This window comes from Heptranchias perlo, unplaced genomic scaffold (genome assembly GCF_035084215.1).
Source record: "Heptranchias perlo isolate sHepPer1 unplaced genomic scaffold, sHepPer1.hap1 HAP1_SCAFFOLD_70, whole genome shotgun sequence".
NCBI classification, from domain to species: Eukaryota; Metazoa; Chordata; class Chondrichthyes; order Hexanchiformes; family Hexanchidae; genus Heptranchias; species Heptranchias perlo.
In genome coordinates, this window is record NW_027139729.1 from 1604627 (window position 1) to 1619235 (window position 14609).

At 47.1% G+C, this 14609-nt stretch overlaps 4 protein-coding genes across 4 annotated transcripts in view; 3 read left to right on the forward strand and 1 right to left on the reverse strand.

Moving 5' to 3' along the window:
- Positions 1-14609, reverse strand: part of LOC137318393 (zinc finger protein 3-like) — a 626361-nt gene that overhangs the window by 590642 nt on the left and 21110 nt on the right. The window lies entirely within an intron of this gene.
- LOC137318411 (histone H2B 1/2-like) lies at positions 1360-1742 on the forward strand. The gene has a single exon (XM_067981316.1). The coding sequence runs from the start codon at positions 1368-1370 to the stop codon at positions 1740-1742; it is 375 nt and encodes a 124-aa protein (XP_067837417.1). The 5' UTR covers positions 1360-1367.
- On the forward strand, positions 10270-12875 carry LOC137318415 (histone H2B 1/2-like). The gene is made up of 3 exons (XM_067981319.1): positions 10270-10552; position 11348; positions 12711-12875. Exons 1-3 carry the CDS (start codon positions 10344-10346, stop codon positions 12873-12875), a joined length of 375 nt encoding a protein of 124 aa, XP_067837420.1. The 5' UTR covers positions 10270-10343.
- Positions 13751-14224, forward strand: LOC137318401 (histone H2A-like). Its single transcript, XM_067981304.1, has one exon. The coding sequence runs from the start codon at positions 13751-13753 to the stop codon at positions 14138-14140; it is 390 nt and encodes a 129-aa protein (XP_067837405.1). The 3' UTR covers positions 14141-14224.

A 14609-nucleotide genomic window follows, 5' to 3' on the forward strand; every position in this document is an offset into this window, starting at 1 on the left:
AGTAAATTATTCTCCAGACGCATAAATAAAACAGGGAAAATCAGAATAGCTTCAGTGCCACCAAGGAATGCACAAAATAAACTCACAGGTAACATAAGTGAAATGGCAGAAATGTTAAATGATTACTTTGCCTCAGTATTTACCCGGGAGATTAACAGGGTGAACATGATATTAGAGGAAGGGGTCAATAAAGATATCAAGACATTTAAGTTAGAAAGGGTGATTAAACTCCTGGTCCAGATGGATTCCATCTGCACATATTAAATGAAGCAAGGGAAGGGATAGCAGAGGCACTGTTACATATATAGAAAAAATCATCACAAAAAGGAATTGTGCCAGAGGACTGGATGACAGTGAATGTGATTCTTATATTTTAAAACAGGAGATTGAACAAGTCCAGGGAACTATAGACCAGTTAACTAAAGGTCGGTGGTAGGAGTGATCATGGAATTCTTTACTCAATGAAGCAGTGGAAAAACATCTGTAAACCGAAAATATAATAAAGAATAGTCAGCACGGATTTCAGAAAGGGAAGGTTTAACAGTTTGTCAGAAGGTTTGACAGTTTAAATTACAGTTCAACATAACTTATCTACTTTTCAATTCTATTCCACTAGAAATAAATCCCAGTGCTGTGTTTGCTTTTTATGGCCTCATCAACCTGTGTTGCTAATTTTAATGATTTGTCAATCTGTACCCCTAAATCCCTTTGCTCTTTTACCCCATTTAGACTCTTATTTTCCAAGCAGTATGTGGCCTCCTTATTCCCCCGAGCAAAACGCACCACCTCACACCTTTCTATATTGAAATTCAATGGCCATTTACACGGCCTTTCAGCAAGCTTATTAAAGTCTTCTTGTATTTTGTCGCAGTTTTCCTCAGTATAGAAAACAACTCCTAAATTAATTACAAGAATTTAACACAGCATTATAGCTAACGATTGATCTAACAAAATGTACTTGCAGCTCGCCTCCATTCCCAGTTTTTCCAAATCCCACCCGTGCAATATAATATGAAGAATGAGTTTATCTTCTGTCCCTCTCTCATCTGTAAACTTCAATGACCCGGGGTTTGGGGACATCTACTGGCCGGAAGCAGAACTGCAAGAGTTCGGAACAAATTGCTGAAACCGGACAATGTGCAGTGTGAGCGTGTTTGTGATTGGTGGCAGGTATTAAATCTGATTGGATATCTGAAGAAACCAATCAGACAGTTTCAGTTAATAATTATTGTGACATCACTTCCCATGACCCAATCACAATCATTGCCTTCCCCCATCCCTCATTACCATTGGGCTGTGGGGCTGCCTATTTAATCCGAGCTCGGAGCAGATTTGGGTCATTTCTGGGTCTGAAATTGAGTTTGAAAATGCCTGAGGACAAGAAAGCAGCTCCCAAGAAGGGCGCCAAGAAAACCTTGAGTAAAGCACCAGCCAAGGGCGGCAAGAAGCGGAGAAAGTCGAGGAAGGAGAGTTACTCTATCTACGTCTACAAAGTGATGAAGCAGGTTCACCCCGACACCGGCATCTCCTCCAAGGCCATGAGCATCATGAACTCCTTTGTGAACGATATTTTCGAGCGCATCGCGGGTGAGGCTTCCCGCCTGGCCCATTATAATAAACGGCACACCATCAGCTCCCGGGAGATCCAGACCGCCGTGCGACTGCTGCTGCCCGGGGAACTGGCCAAGCACGCCGTGTCGGAAGGGACAAAGGCGGTGACTAAGTACACCAGCTCCAAGTAAAACTCCACAATGTACTGAAAAAAAACAACGGCTCTTTTAAGAGCCACCCACAACCTCTCTGAAGGAGCTGCATTTCCTATATATTTACGTAGGATTGTTCTAATACTGTAATATTATTCCAATCTTATTATGAAGTGATACTGTAACTGCCCCGTTGAAATCCCTAACCCATAAACTGATCCGCTCCTTCCCCTTTGCTTCGCTCTTAAAACGTTACAATTCTGTCTCACTCCCTTCGTGTTTCATTTAACTGTAAGAATCCAGTCTCCGAATGTTTACTAGCTGATGTGAAAATCCTCACATCAACAACAAACCCACCCCTTGCAGAAACACAGCGGAATCGGGGCAGAATGAGAGCTCCGTCCGGGTCCGTCTTTTCACAGAAACACTCCCGGCCCTGTGAGAAGGGACCAATCTATAACGTGTCACTTTTATAAAGACTAAATTGAAATGTGTCCCTTCACGGAATGCTGTGAATGGGGATTTAGTCCCGTTCGGTACAGTTTGAAAGCGATGGTAGAATGAGACATAATTTAAAGCAGGTTTTAAAATAGCGCCAGCGATTGGTGACGGGTAGCGCTGAATAAGACAAGATAAAAAGAACGGGTTTAAAATCTTGTGCTCAGGGCGACATTGATCGAAATCCGGTCCTTTACTACACTGAAATTGGCGGGCTTTTTGAAATTCATCAAATTCCTGGTCTGACCGTTGAGGCCGGCAAATCCCGCCCTCTTCTGATTCCCAGCTATCTGATTGGTTAATGAAATAGGCAAATGAGGTGTATTAAAGAACAACCAATCAGATGATCTTTCTGTCTATAAGAAGGGTAAATACGGAAATCATTCTTCATTCTTTGTCAAAGTGTTTGTGAGATTGTGGAAATGTCTGGAAGAGGAAAAACTGGCGGTAAAGCTCGGGCCAAGGCCAAGTCTCGCTCATCCCGGGCCGGACTGCAGTTCCCTGTGGGCCGTGTTCACAGGCACCTGCGAAAGGGAAACTACGCTGAACGTGTGGGTGCCGGAGCGCCGGTCTATCTGGCTGCTGTGCTCGAGTATCTGACGGCTGAAATCCTCGAGCTGGCCGGCAACGCGGCCCGGGACAACAAGAAGACCCGCATCATCCCCAGACACCTGCAGCTGGCCATCCGCAACGACGAGGAGCTCAACAAGCTGCTGGGACGGGTGACCATCGCTCAGGGTGGGGTGCTGCCTAATATCCAGGCCGTGCTGCTGCCGAAGAAAACCAGCACTGTGAGCTCCAAGAGCAAGTAAAGCGACCAAGATTTAATCTGATAACCCAAAGGCTCTTTTCAGAGCCACCCACTGTATTTATGAAAGGGCTGGTCACTGTCTGTCAAAGGACTTGATTCCGATTCGAGAAACTAACAATAACTTGTTAAACACAAATGATCCATATCGGTCTGCTGCAGTACTCGCTTCCGGACCGCAGATGTCGCCAACCTCCAATAGATTGAATTTTGCAGTTTGTCTGGTGAATGAGACAAAATACCAGAACCGTCAGAATTGTCAACTGGGCGGGTGGGATAGAGAAATACCAGGGACGCTTAATATTATGGACAGTCCCATTCTCGGACAACACTGGTTCAGTCTGTGTTATTTTACGCAGATTTGTACAACAGATGCTGACTGATGTGCTGTTTATTGTATCAGCGATTGCTGAATTAAGAATGTGAGTGAAATTTGTGTTTGGATGTGAGTGAGGTATTTATTCTGTCCCTGTCCGTCTGACATCTGCTCCCTCCCCTTTATACATTTCCCGTTTAAGCAAATTGCTCACGTCCCTGCCATATCAACCCAGGAGATCACAGCTCTTTCCATCGCCGATTTGGTGGCTCTGAAAAGAGCCTTTGTTGCACTTGGTGCTGAAGCCGGGTCGGGTTTAGGCGCGCTCCCCGCGGATGCGGCGGGCCAGCTGGATGTCTTTGGGCATGATGGTGACTCGCTTGGCGTGGATGGCGCACAGGTTGGTGTCCTCAAACAGCCCCACCAGGTAAGCCTCGCTGGCCTCCTGCAGGGCCATGACGGCCGAGCTCTGGAAGCGCAGGTCTGTCTTGAAGTCCTGAGCGATCTCTCGCACCAGGCGCTGGAAGGGCAGTTTGCGGATCAGCAGCTCAGTGGATTTCTGGTAGCGGCGGATCTCCCTCAGAGCCACAGTGCCGGGTCTGTAGCGATGAGGCTTCTTCACTCCGCCCGTGGCTGGAGCGCTCTTCCTGGCCGCTTTCGTCGCCAACTGTTTGCGAGGAGCTTTCCCGCCGGTCGATTTGCGCGCCGTCTGCTTGGTCCTGGCCATTTTCTGAACAGATCTCAACACAACCTGAGACACAGAGACTGTTAATACGGAGCCAGCTCTGGGGCCGCCTTTTAAAGTGTCTAAGAGGATCCGCCCCTGGCCTCTGATTGGCTTCAGTCCCACACCCAGTCAGGGAGGGATCGCCCCTGGACGATGATTGAACCGAGCTCAGTCAGTCAGACCGAAACGGCGGGAGATATTGGGCCCCAATTGGCTGAGCTGAAATTAATCTTCAATTTCAAAAAGCCCGCCAATTTCAGAGCATCAAATAACAGTTTCAAGAAAATCTCATTTCCCTCCAGCAATTTAAGAATCTCTCTCTTTATAATCTCGAATATTTCCTCGCCCTCAGCTCAAATCTCAGGCTGTTTCACATTCCGGTTCATTCTCTGATCTGTCTGTAAACGGGCGGGAATAAAGCCCCGGTCATTGCTTTCCGTAACGGGACAAAGTCCAGCTTCAATTTCAAAAATCCCGCCAGTCCCGGCCCGGTGAACCGCTCCTCAAACAGAAACTTCACATCGAACTGATAATTGAATGAGGGCAGGAAATAAAGACCGAGCAGAGAGGACACAGCGGGAGAGGGAGTGAGGAGGGATTTTACTCTGAGCGGAGAATGTAATGTCTGGGGAAAGAGTCTGCATTCCCGCCTGTTCATTTATACCGTGAAACCGGGAATTCCGCTCCTTCTCTCGGGATGGCCGAGAACCCGGGCCGTTGTTTCTGATCTCCCTGTACCGAGTGTTGGGGAATCTCCCTATACTAATTAAATATCAGAAACTGATTCCCCATCCCGAGATCTTTCCTCTCCCCGTTCCCAGGTCAGTGCTCTCTCTGTGAGGCGGTGGGTGGCTCTTAGAAGAGCCTTTGTTTTGTGTCCGGTTTGAAAGGGTCGAGTTGTTCAGCCGCCGAATCCATAGAGAGTGCGGCCCTGCCGTTTCAGAGCGTACACCACATCCATGGCAGTGACCGTCTTGCGCTTGGCGTGTTCAGTGTAGGTGACCGCGTCCCTGATCACATTCTCCAAGAAAACCTTCAGCACCCCGCGGGTTTCCTCGTAGATCAGACCCGAGATCCGCTTGACACCGCCACGGCGAGCCAGGCGGCGGATGGCTGGTTTGGTGATCCCCTGGATGTTATCACGAAGCACTTTACGGTGCCGCTTGGCTCCGCCTTTGCCCAGTCCTTTGCCTCCTTTACCTCTGCCAGACATGATTATTCTTCACTCAAATCGCTGCTGAATGAATAAAAAACTTATGCTGCTTCCGTTTTTATGCAGCCTGCCCCGACCTGACTGAAACAGGCACAGGGTAAGAGAGGGAGGGGAGGAGACAGAGTTAGATATTAAACAGGGAGGGGAGGAGACAGAGTGAGAGATCAAACAGAGAGGGGAGGAGAGATTCAGAGTGACGGACAGAGCGGAGAGCGGCCTCTGATCTTCCAGCTCCACCTCCAGCTTTCTCCGCCCGCCAATTTCAAACCGTTTATCGATAATAGAACCGAAACACAGCGCTCCGCACAAACCCTTACAGACTCGGGCTTCATATTCAAGGATTTCCAGAAACCCGGAGCTTTTCAATAAGCCCCGTTACAATTAACAGTCAGTAATATTCCTGCCTAAATACAGTCCCTTCTATAACAAGTCAACCCGCCTCCTTCCATTTCAGTCCCAGACCCGATTCGATCTCCCCACACATCCCCTCCCAGACGGGTTCAGCAGTTTACAAACACTTTATTCCAGCTGATTTGGAGAATCTCATGTGTTGGGGTTTGAATTGTGATAGCTGCGGATCTCCGCCAGTTTTACCCTGTCACGGACTCTCGCCCTGAATCTGTGAGAATAAATGAACAGGGACTGGAGCCGAACACACGTCAGTTCCAGTGAGGCCCGGCCCGGACATCCCATTCTCTCTATTTTATTTCAGACAGTGGGGGTGGGGCGGGGATAGCGAATGTCAGCGAGTCACCAGGACCCTGGGTTTATTTGAAATGATTTCTGTCTGAAATCTGAGCCCGGCCCCGGGACAGGAATCATCTGATTCCGGGATCAGCTCTTTTCTGAGAGACGTGGGTGGCTCTGAGAAGAGCCGTTGGGTTCAGATGGTCACAAGTTGCACTTGATTTTTTACTTCTTTTTGCCCGCTGCTTTCTTGGGCTTTGCTGACTTCGGCTTGGGCTTGGCCCTCGGTTTTTCCACCTTCTTCGCCTTCGCCTTCACTGTCTTGGGGGTCTTGGGCTTCTTCGCCGCCGCTTTCTTCTTAATTGGTGATTTCGCCGCCTTTTTCGTGGTCGATTTCTTGACCGCTGGTTTCTTGGCCGTTAATTTCTTGACGGCTGTTTTTTTGGCCGCTGTTTTCTTTCCGGGAGATTTCTTGGTCACTTGTTTCTTCACCTTCTTTACCACTTTTGCCTGGGTTTCCTTCTTAGCGACTCTGAAGGAGCCCGAGGCGCCCGTGCCCTTGATCTGCACCAGGGAGCCTTTTTCCACATTTCTCTTGATACTTAATTTGATCTGGGACCGGAGCTTCTCCACATCCAGGCCTTTGGTCGCCAGAACCTTCTTTATCGCGGCCAGGGATATCCCCTTGCGATCCTTGCAATCCCCCACAATCTTGAGGATCTGTTCTCCCAACGGGGGACCGGTGGACTTGGGTCGGGGAACCGCCTTCTTCTTCTTGGGAGCCTTGGGTGGAGCGGCGGCGGCGGCAGGAGGTGCCGTTTCGGCGGCTGCAGTGTCTGTCATGTCCGGGAATCTGTAGAAAATCTCTCTGACAGTCAGAGCTGGGTCAGAAATGAAACGAGAGGCGGCGGCACAGAGCAACTTAAAGGCACAGAGCGGACGGGGCGGAGACATCCTGCTGTCAGCTCCCGGCCCCTCCAGCCTCTCTGTGTTTCTCTCTCCTCTTAAACTCCCCGATTCCAATTCAAATCGGGCACTCCAGAGTCCCAGACTAGCCCCTTCCTATCTCTAACACCGTTATGTTTGCTGTCGAAAAACTTTAACCGGAATTAAAAGCACCAGTTTCGATTTAAACCCGTTTCATTGATGCACTGATCGCGCTCTCTCACCCGATCGCTGACATGATCTCCGTTTTTCGGCTGAAATCTGAATTGAATTAATACTTTACCTTAAATTTCCACTTGGGAGCTCGGCAGGGGAGGAGGGCGTTCCTTTGACAGGGATTTTTTTTTATTTTACTCAAAATAGACTTGGAAATCCGGCGATGAGACCGGCCACACAAACACAGTGACATTAATCTAACCCGCCCGCCCCTTTAACACACTCTCTCTGACACAATGTTCACATCTTCACATTCACAGGACAAACTGTTCGCCAGATTGACAATTCCCGGGACAGGCTTTCCTCCCCGCTCGGCCTGTGCTGCAGATTCTCGGGGGTTAGTTGTCGTTTCCCAGCTCAGTAATTGTTAAACACTCTGAGGCCGCCGCTCCCCACAGTGTCTGGTCCCCAGTTTCAGGGGCAGGAGACAATCACAGCTGTGGATGTGATAATCCATATCTGGTTTTACATGGTTATATTAGTCACACTCAGCAATATGTTTGGTTGAGACGATAATACAAATTATCTGCTCTGGGCTCCTCCAGTCTCTCTGTCTTTCTCTCCCTCCTCCTAAACTGACTGACAGACAAAAGTAACTGGTGTCCTATCCGTCCCATTCTCAACACCCAGAGACGGCCAGTTACTGAATAAATTCAACATTCATCGGCAGTCCAGTGTCAGACAGTTGCAGGCTGTTTCTCTCCACCTTTCCTTACTGGACTGGAGACTGATAAATGCACCGTCAGATCGGCTCATACAGAATAGAAGGGACAGTGACCGTCTCACCAACAGCACCGGAGGTCTGTTCACAGACACAGAATCAGACAAATTCACATTGTCTGTCGTTGTGACAGATTCAGGACAAAGTGCAATGTGAGGAAATAGTTTCTCTCTGTAACTTCTACTCTCGTATTTTTTCATATTTTGACAGTGAAATATTAAGACAATTGAATCAGAATAAAGTTTTGGTTTCACTCATTCGATAGTTGTGAATTTGCCCCATTATATTTCACTCGACATTGCGCAATATTTCTGTCTGATTTCTCAGGACACGATTTAGATTAATACAAATAAACCGAACTGAAACAGAAATAAAAACTGAGCACAAAGCTGGAAGTTTTAATGGCGCCCGTCAAAGGTGAAAGGGATAAAATAGAGAGAAAAAAATACCAAAAATGCTGGAAAGACTCAGCAGGTCCGGCAGCATCTGTGGAGAAGGGAAGCTCGGGTTAACGGGTCAGGACTATGACCCTTCTACAGATCAGAAAGATTAATCCGACATAATTTAAATAAGGAACGGGAATCAGCAGAGGGAAAAACTTCAGAAAATCAATTAATTTCACTGAATCCGGACAATTGTGTCCAATATCCACAGTACAGATCAGGGGAAATAATAATACAAAGGGACAGAGTTAAATTCAACATTATGGGGGAAATAAATGAGCTTTAAAAGTATTTTTTAATATAAATTACACCCGTTTATGTTTTGGAAGCACTATCCCTCTGAACATCATCAAATTCGGTTCCAGTCTTGGTGTTTCTGAATTAAGCGAACTGGGATTCAAACCTGTTGGAATTAACTGTTTGGAAGGCAGCTATACTCACCATTATAGCGCCTTAGTTCACTCAGAGGGAGAAATAGAGTGTTTCTGTGGAGTTTGGGTTTTGAGTTTCTGGTACTTTAATCACAGACAATAAATATTTCCCAAACACCAGCCCCTGAACAGACACAACAAACTGGTGGAATTTCTCATTCATAAATATTAGATAAGAGGATGACAACAGAGAATAGGAAACGGTCAGGAAGATTTCACAAGAACAATTGGGGAAGCAAAGAGGAACTACGAAATTAAATTATCAAGGAATATCAAAAGAAACAGTAAATTATTCTACAGATGCATAAATAAAACAAGGAAAATCAGAATAGCTTCAGTGCCACAAAGGGATGCACAAAATAAACTCAGTGGTAACGTCAGTGAAATGCCAGAAATATTGAATGATTACTTTTCCTCAGTATTTACCCGGGAGATTAACAGGGTGAACATGATATTAGAGGAAGGGGTCAATAAATATATCAAGACATTTAAGTTAGAAAGGGTGGTTAAACTCCTGGTCCAGATGGATTGCATCTGCACATATTAAATGAAGCAAGGGAAAAGATAGCAGAGGCACTGTTACATATATCGAAAAAATCATCACAAAAAGGAATAGTGCCAGAGGACTGGATGACAGTTAATGTGATTCTTATAATTTAAAACAGGAGATAGAACAATTCCAGGGAATTATAGACCAGTTAACTAAAGGTCGGTGGTAGGAATGATCATGGAATCTTTTACTCAATGAAGCAATAGAAAAAAATCTAGAAACCGAAAATATAATAAAGAATAGTCAGCATGGATTTCAGAAAGGGAAGGTTTAACAGTTTGGCAGAAGGTTTGACAGTTTAAATTACAGTTCACCATAACTTATCTGCTTATCAATTCTATTCCTCTAGAAATAAACCCCAGTGCTGTGTTTGCTTTCTGTGGCCTCATCAACCTGTGTTGCTACTTTTAATGATTTGTCAATCTGTACCCCTAAATCACTTTGCTCTTCTACACCATTTAGACTCTTATTTTCCAAGCAGTGTTTGGCCTCCTTATTCCCCCGAGCAAAATGCACCACCTCACAACTTTCTATTTGGTAACTAAATGTCCATTTCCTCCGCCTTTCAGCAAGCTTATTAAATCTTCTTGTATTTTGTTGCATTCTTCCTGAGTTTAGGCTATACCCCCAAAATTAATTACAAGCATTTAATACAGCATTCCAACTCATGTTTGGTCCAACAAAATGTTCTCCATTCCCAGTTTCTCCAAATCCCACCCGTGCAATATAATGTGAAGAATGAGTTTATCTTCTGTCCCTCTCTCATCTGTAAACTTCAATGACCCGGGGTTTGGGGACATCTACTGGCCGGAAGCAGAACTGCAAGAGTTCGGAACAAATTGCTGAAACCGGACAATGTGCAGTGTGAGCGTGTTTGTGATTGGTGGCAGATACTAAATGTGATTGGATATCTGAAGAAACCAATCAGAGAGTGAAAGTAAATGTTTTGTGTCCTCACGCCCAATCGTCCAATCACAATCATTGCCTTCCCCCATCCCTCATTACCATAGGGCTGTGGGGCTGCCTATTTAATCCGAGCTCGGAGCGGATTTGGGTCATTTCTGGGTCTGAAATTGAGTTTGAAAATGCCTGAGGACAAGAAAGCAGCTCCCAAGAAGGGCGCCAAGAAAACCTTGAGTAAAGCACCAGCCAAGGGCGGCAAGAAGCGGAGAAAGTCGAGGAAGGAGAGTTACTCCATCTACGTCTACAAAGTGATGAAGCAGGTTCACCCCGACACCGGCATCTCCTCCAAGGCCATGAGCATCATGAACTCCTTTGTGAACGATATTTTCGAGTTGTAAACAATTTTACAACACCAAGTTATAGTCCAGCAATTTTATTTTAAATTCACAAGCTTTCGGAGATTTTCTCCTTCCTCAGGCAAATGTTTCAAGATCTCCTTGAAGCCTACGCATTTATACATATTGAACAATACATGGTGTTTACAGACTGCCCCTGCAACTGCCCGTTGCCAAGGCAATCACCGTGTTCAGACAGAGAGGTGTTACCTGCAGAACCCCCGAATACACATTCAACAAAAAAACAAACAGGGAAAAAAAAACAGAGAAAAAAAAAAACACAGAGAGAGGCAGAAACATCCGGAAGGCAGAGAGAGCCAGCAAATGACCCATTATATTAAAAACAGATAACATTTGTTCGCTGGTGGGGTAACGTGTAGCGTGACATGAACCCAAGATCCCGGTTGAGGCCGTCCTCATGGGTGCGGAACTTGGCTATCAATTTCTGCTCGACGATTTTGCGTTGTCGTGTTTCTCGAAGGCCGCCTTGGAGTACGCTTACCCGAAGGTCGGTGGATGAATGTCCATGACTGCTGAAGTGTTCCCCGACTGGGAGGGAACCCTCCTGTTTGGCGATTGTTGCGCGGTGTCCGTTCATCCGTTGTCGCAGCGTCTGCATGGTCTCGCCAATGTACCATGCTCTGGGGCATCCTTTCCTGCAACGTATGAGGTAGACAACGTTGGCTGAGTCACAGGAGTATGAACCATGCACCTGGTGGGTGGTGTCATCTCGTGTGATGGTGGTATCTGTGTCGATGATCTGGCATGTCTTGCAGAGGTTACCGTGGCAGGGTTGTGTGGTGTCGTGGACGCTGTTCTCTTGAAAGCTAGGTAGTTTGCTGCGAACGATGGTCTGTTTGAGGTTGGGTGGCTGTTTAAAGGCGAGTAGTGGAGGTGTGGGGATGGCCATAGCGAGGTGTTTGTCCTCATTGATGACATGTTGAAGGCTGCGGAGAACATGGCGTAGTTTCTCCGCTCCGGGGAAGTACTGGACGACAAAGGGTACTCTGTTGGTTGCGTCCCGTGTTAGTCTCCTGAGGAGGTCTATGCGATTTTTTGCTGTGGCCCGTCGGAACTGTCGATCGATGAGTCGAGCGTCATATCCCGTTCTTACTAGGGCGTCTTTCAGCGTCTGTAGGTGTCCATCGCGTTCCTCCTCGTCTGAGCAGACCCTGTGTATTCGCAGGGCCTGTCCATAGGGGATGGCCTCTTTGACGTGGTTAGGGTGGAAGCTGGAAAAGTGGAGCATCGTGAGGTTGTCCGTGGGCTTGCGGTAGAGTGAGGTCCTGAGGTGCCCGTCTTTGATGGAGATTCGTGTGTCCAAGAAAGAAACTGATTCTGAGGAGTAGTCCATGGTGAGCTTGATGGTGGGATGGAACTTGTTGATGTTATCGTGTAGTCTCTTTAGTGATTCCTTGCCGTGGGTCCATAGAAAGAAAATGTCGTCGATGTATCTGGTGTATAGTGTTGGTTGGAGGTCTTGTGCAGTGAAGAAGTCCTGCTCGAACTTGTGCATGAAAATGTTGGCGTATTGGGGTGCGAATTTGGTCCCCATGGCTGTTCCGTGTGTTTGGGTAAAGAACTGGTTATCGAAGGTGAAGACATTGTGATCCAGGATGAAGCGGATGAGTTGTAGGATGGCTTCCGGAGATTGGCTGTTGTTGGTGTTGAGTATTGATGCTGTCGCAGCGATGCCGTCATCGTGGGGGATACTGGTGATAAGTGCCGAGACGTCCATCGTGGTGAGAAGTGTTCCTGGTTCAACTGGTCCGTGGGTACTGAGTTTTTGTAGGAAGTCTGTAGTGTCGCGACAGAAGCTGGGGGTTCCCTGTACGATGGGTTTCAGGATGCCCTCGATGTATCCAGAGAGGTTCTCACACAGGGTTCCGTTGCCTGATACGATGGGACGTCCGGGTGTGTTGGCTTTGTGTATCTTTGGGAGGCAGTAGAAGTCTCCCACGCGGGGATTACGTGGGATGAGAATGCGTAGGATGCTTTGAAGGTCTGGATCGAAGGTCTTGATCAGTTTGTTGAGCTGGTGGGTGTGTTCTTTGGTCGGATCTGCGGGTAACCGTCTGTAGTGTTCCTGGTTGTCCAGTTGTCGGTATGCTTCTTTGCAATAGTCTGTTCTGTTCTGTATGACTATGGCTCGAGCGCATCGCGAGTGAGGCTTCCCGCCTGGCCCATTATAATAAACGGCACACCATCAGCTCCCGGGAGATCCAGACCGCCGTGCGCCTGCTGCTGCCCGGGGAACTGGCCAAGCACGCCGTGTCGGAAGGGACAAAGGCGGTGACCAAGTACACCAGCTCCAAGTAAAACTCGACAATGTACTGAAAAAAAAACAACGGCTCTTTTAAGAGCCACCCACAACCTCTCTGAAGGAGCTGCATTTCCGATATATTTACATAGTATGTTTTTAATACCGCGATATTATTCCAATCGAAAACTGATACTCTACGCCGTTGAAATTTCTGACCCATAAACTGAACACGAGTTTCTGATCCGCTCCTTCCCATTCGCTTTGTTCTTAAAGCGTTACTATTCCGGCGACGAACACACCCTGAATGACCCCTTAGCATTTCCATTATCTCTATGAATTCAGTCTCCCCACATTAAAAGCAAACCCACCCCTTGCAGTAACATAGCGGAATAGGGGCAGAATGAGAACTCCGTCCGGGTCCGTCTTTTCACAGAAACACTCTCGGCTCTGTGAGAAGGGACCAATCTATAACGTGTCACTTTTATAAAGACTAAATTGAAATGTGTCCCTTCACGGAATGCTGTGAATGGGGATTTAGTCCCGAACGGTACAGTTTGAAAGCGATGATAAAATTAGCGAAAATTTAAAGCAGATTTTAAAATAGCGCCAGCGATTGGTGACGGGTAGCGCTGAATAAGACAAGATAAAAAGAACGGGTTTAAAATCTTGTGCTCAGGGCGACATTGATCGAAATCCGGTCCTTTACTGCACTGAAATTGGCGGGCTTTTTGAAATTCATCAAATTCCTGGTCTGACCGTTGAGGCCGGTAAATCCCGCCCTCTTCTGTTTCTCAGCTATCTGATTGGTTAATGAAATAGGCAAATGAGGTGTATTAAAGAAGAACCAATCAGATGATCTTTCAGTCTATAAGAAGTGTCAATACGGAAATCATTCTTCATTCTTTGTGAAAGTGTTTGTGAGATTGTGGAAATGTCTGGAAGAGGAAAAACTGGCGGTAAAGCTCGGGCCAAGGCCAAGTCTCGCTCATCCCGGGCCGGACTGCAGTTCCCTGTGGGCCGTGTTCACAGGCTCCTGCGAAAGGGGAACTACGCTGAACGTGTGGGTGCCGGAGCCCCGGTCTATCTGGCTGCTGTGCTCGAGTATCTGACGGCTGAAATCCTCGAGCTGGCCGGCAACGCGGCCCGAGACAACAAGAAGACCCGCATCATCCCCAGACACCTGCAGCTGGCCATCCGCAACGACGAGGAGCTCAACAAGCTGCTGGGACGGGTCACCATCGCTCAGGGCGGGGTGCTGCCTAATATCCAGGCCGTGCTGCTGCCGAAGAAAACCAGCACTGTGACCTCCAAGAGCAAGTAAAGCGGTCAAGATTTAATCTGATAACCCAAAGGCTCTTTTCAGAGCCACCCACTGTGTCTGTGAAAGGGCTGGCCACTGTCTGTGGGCTCAGGAATTAACTTCAAAAGGACTTGATTTCGATTCGAGAAACTAACAATAACTTGTTATGAACAAATGATCCATATCGGTCTGTTGCAGTACTCGCTTTCGGACCGCAGATGTCGCCAACCTCCAATAGATTGAAATTTGCAGTTTGTCTGGTGAATGAGACAAAATACCAGAACCGTTAGAATTGCCAACTGGGCGGGTGGGATACAGAAATACCAGGGACGCTTAATATTATTTACCGTCCAATCCTCGGACAACACTGGTTCAGTCTGTGTTATTTTACCCAGATTTGTACAACAGATGCTGACTAATGTGCTGTTATTGTATCAGCGATTACTGAATTAAGAATGTGAGTGATATTTGTGTTTGGATGAGTGAGGTA

Coding starts and splice junctions, on each gene's coding strand:
- LOC137318411 (XM_067981316.1), top strand. CDS start 1,368: ATGCCTGAGGACAAGAAAGCAGCTCCCAAGAAGGGCGCCAAGAAAACC.
- LOC137318415 (XM_067981319.1), top strand. CDS start 10,344: ATGCCTGAGGACAAGAAAGCAGCTCCCAAGAAGGGCGCCAAGAAAACC.
- LOC137318401 (XM_067981304.1), top strand. CDS start 13,751: ATGTCTGGAAGAGGAAAAACTGGCGGTAAAGCTCGGGCCAAGGCCAAG.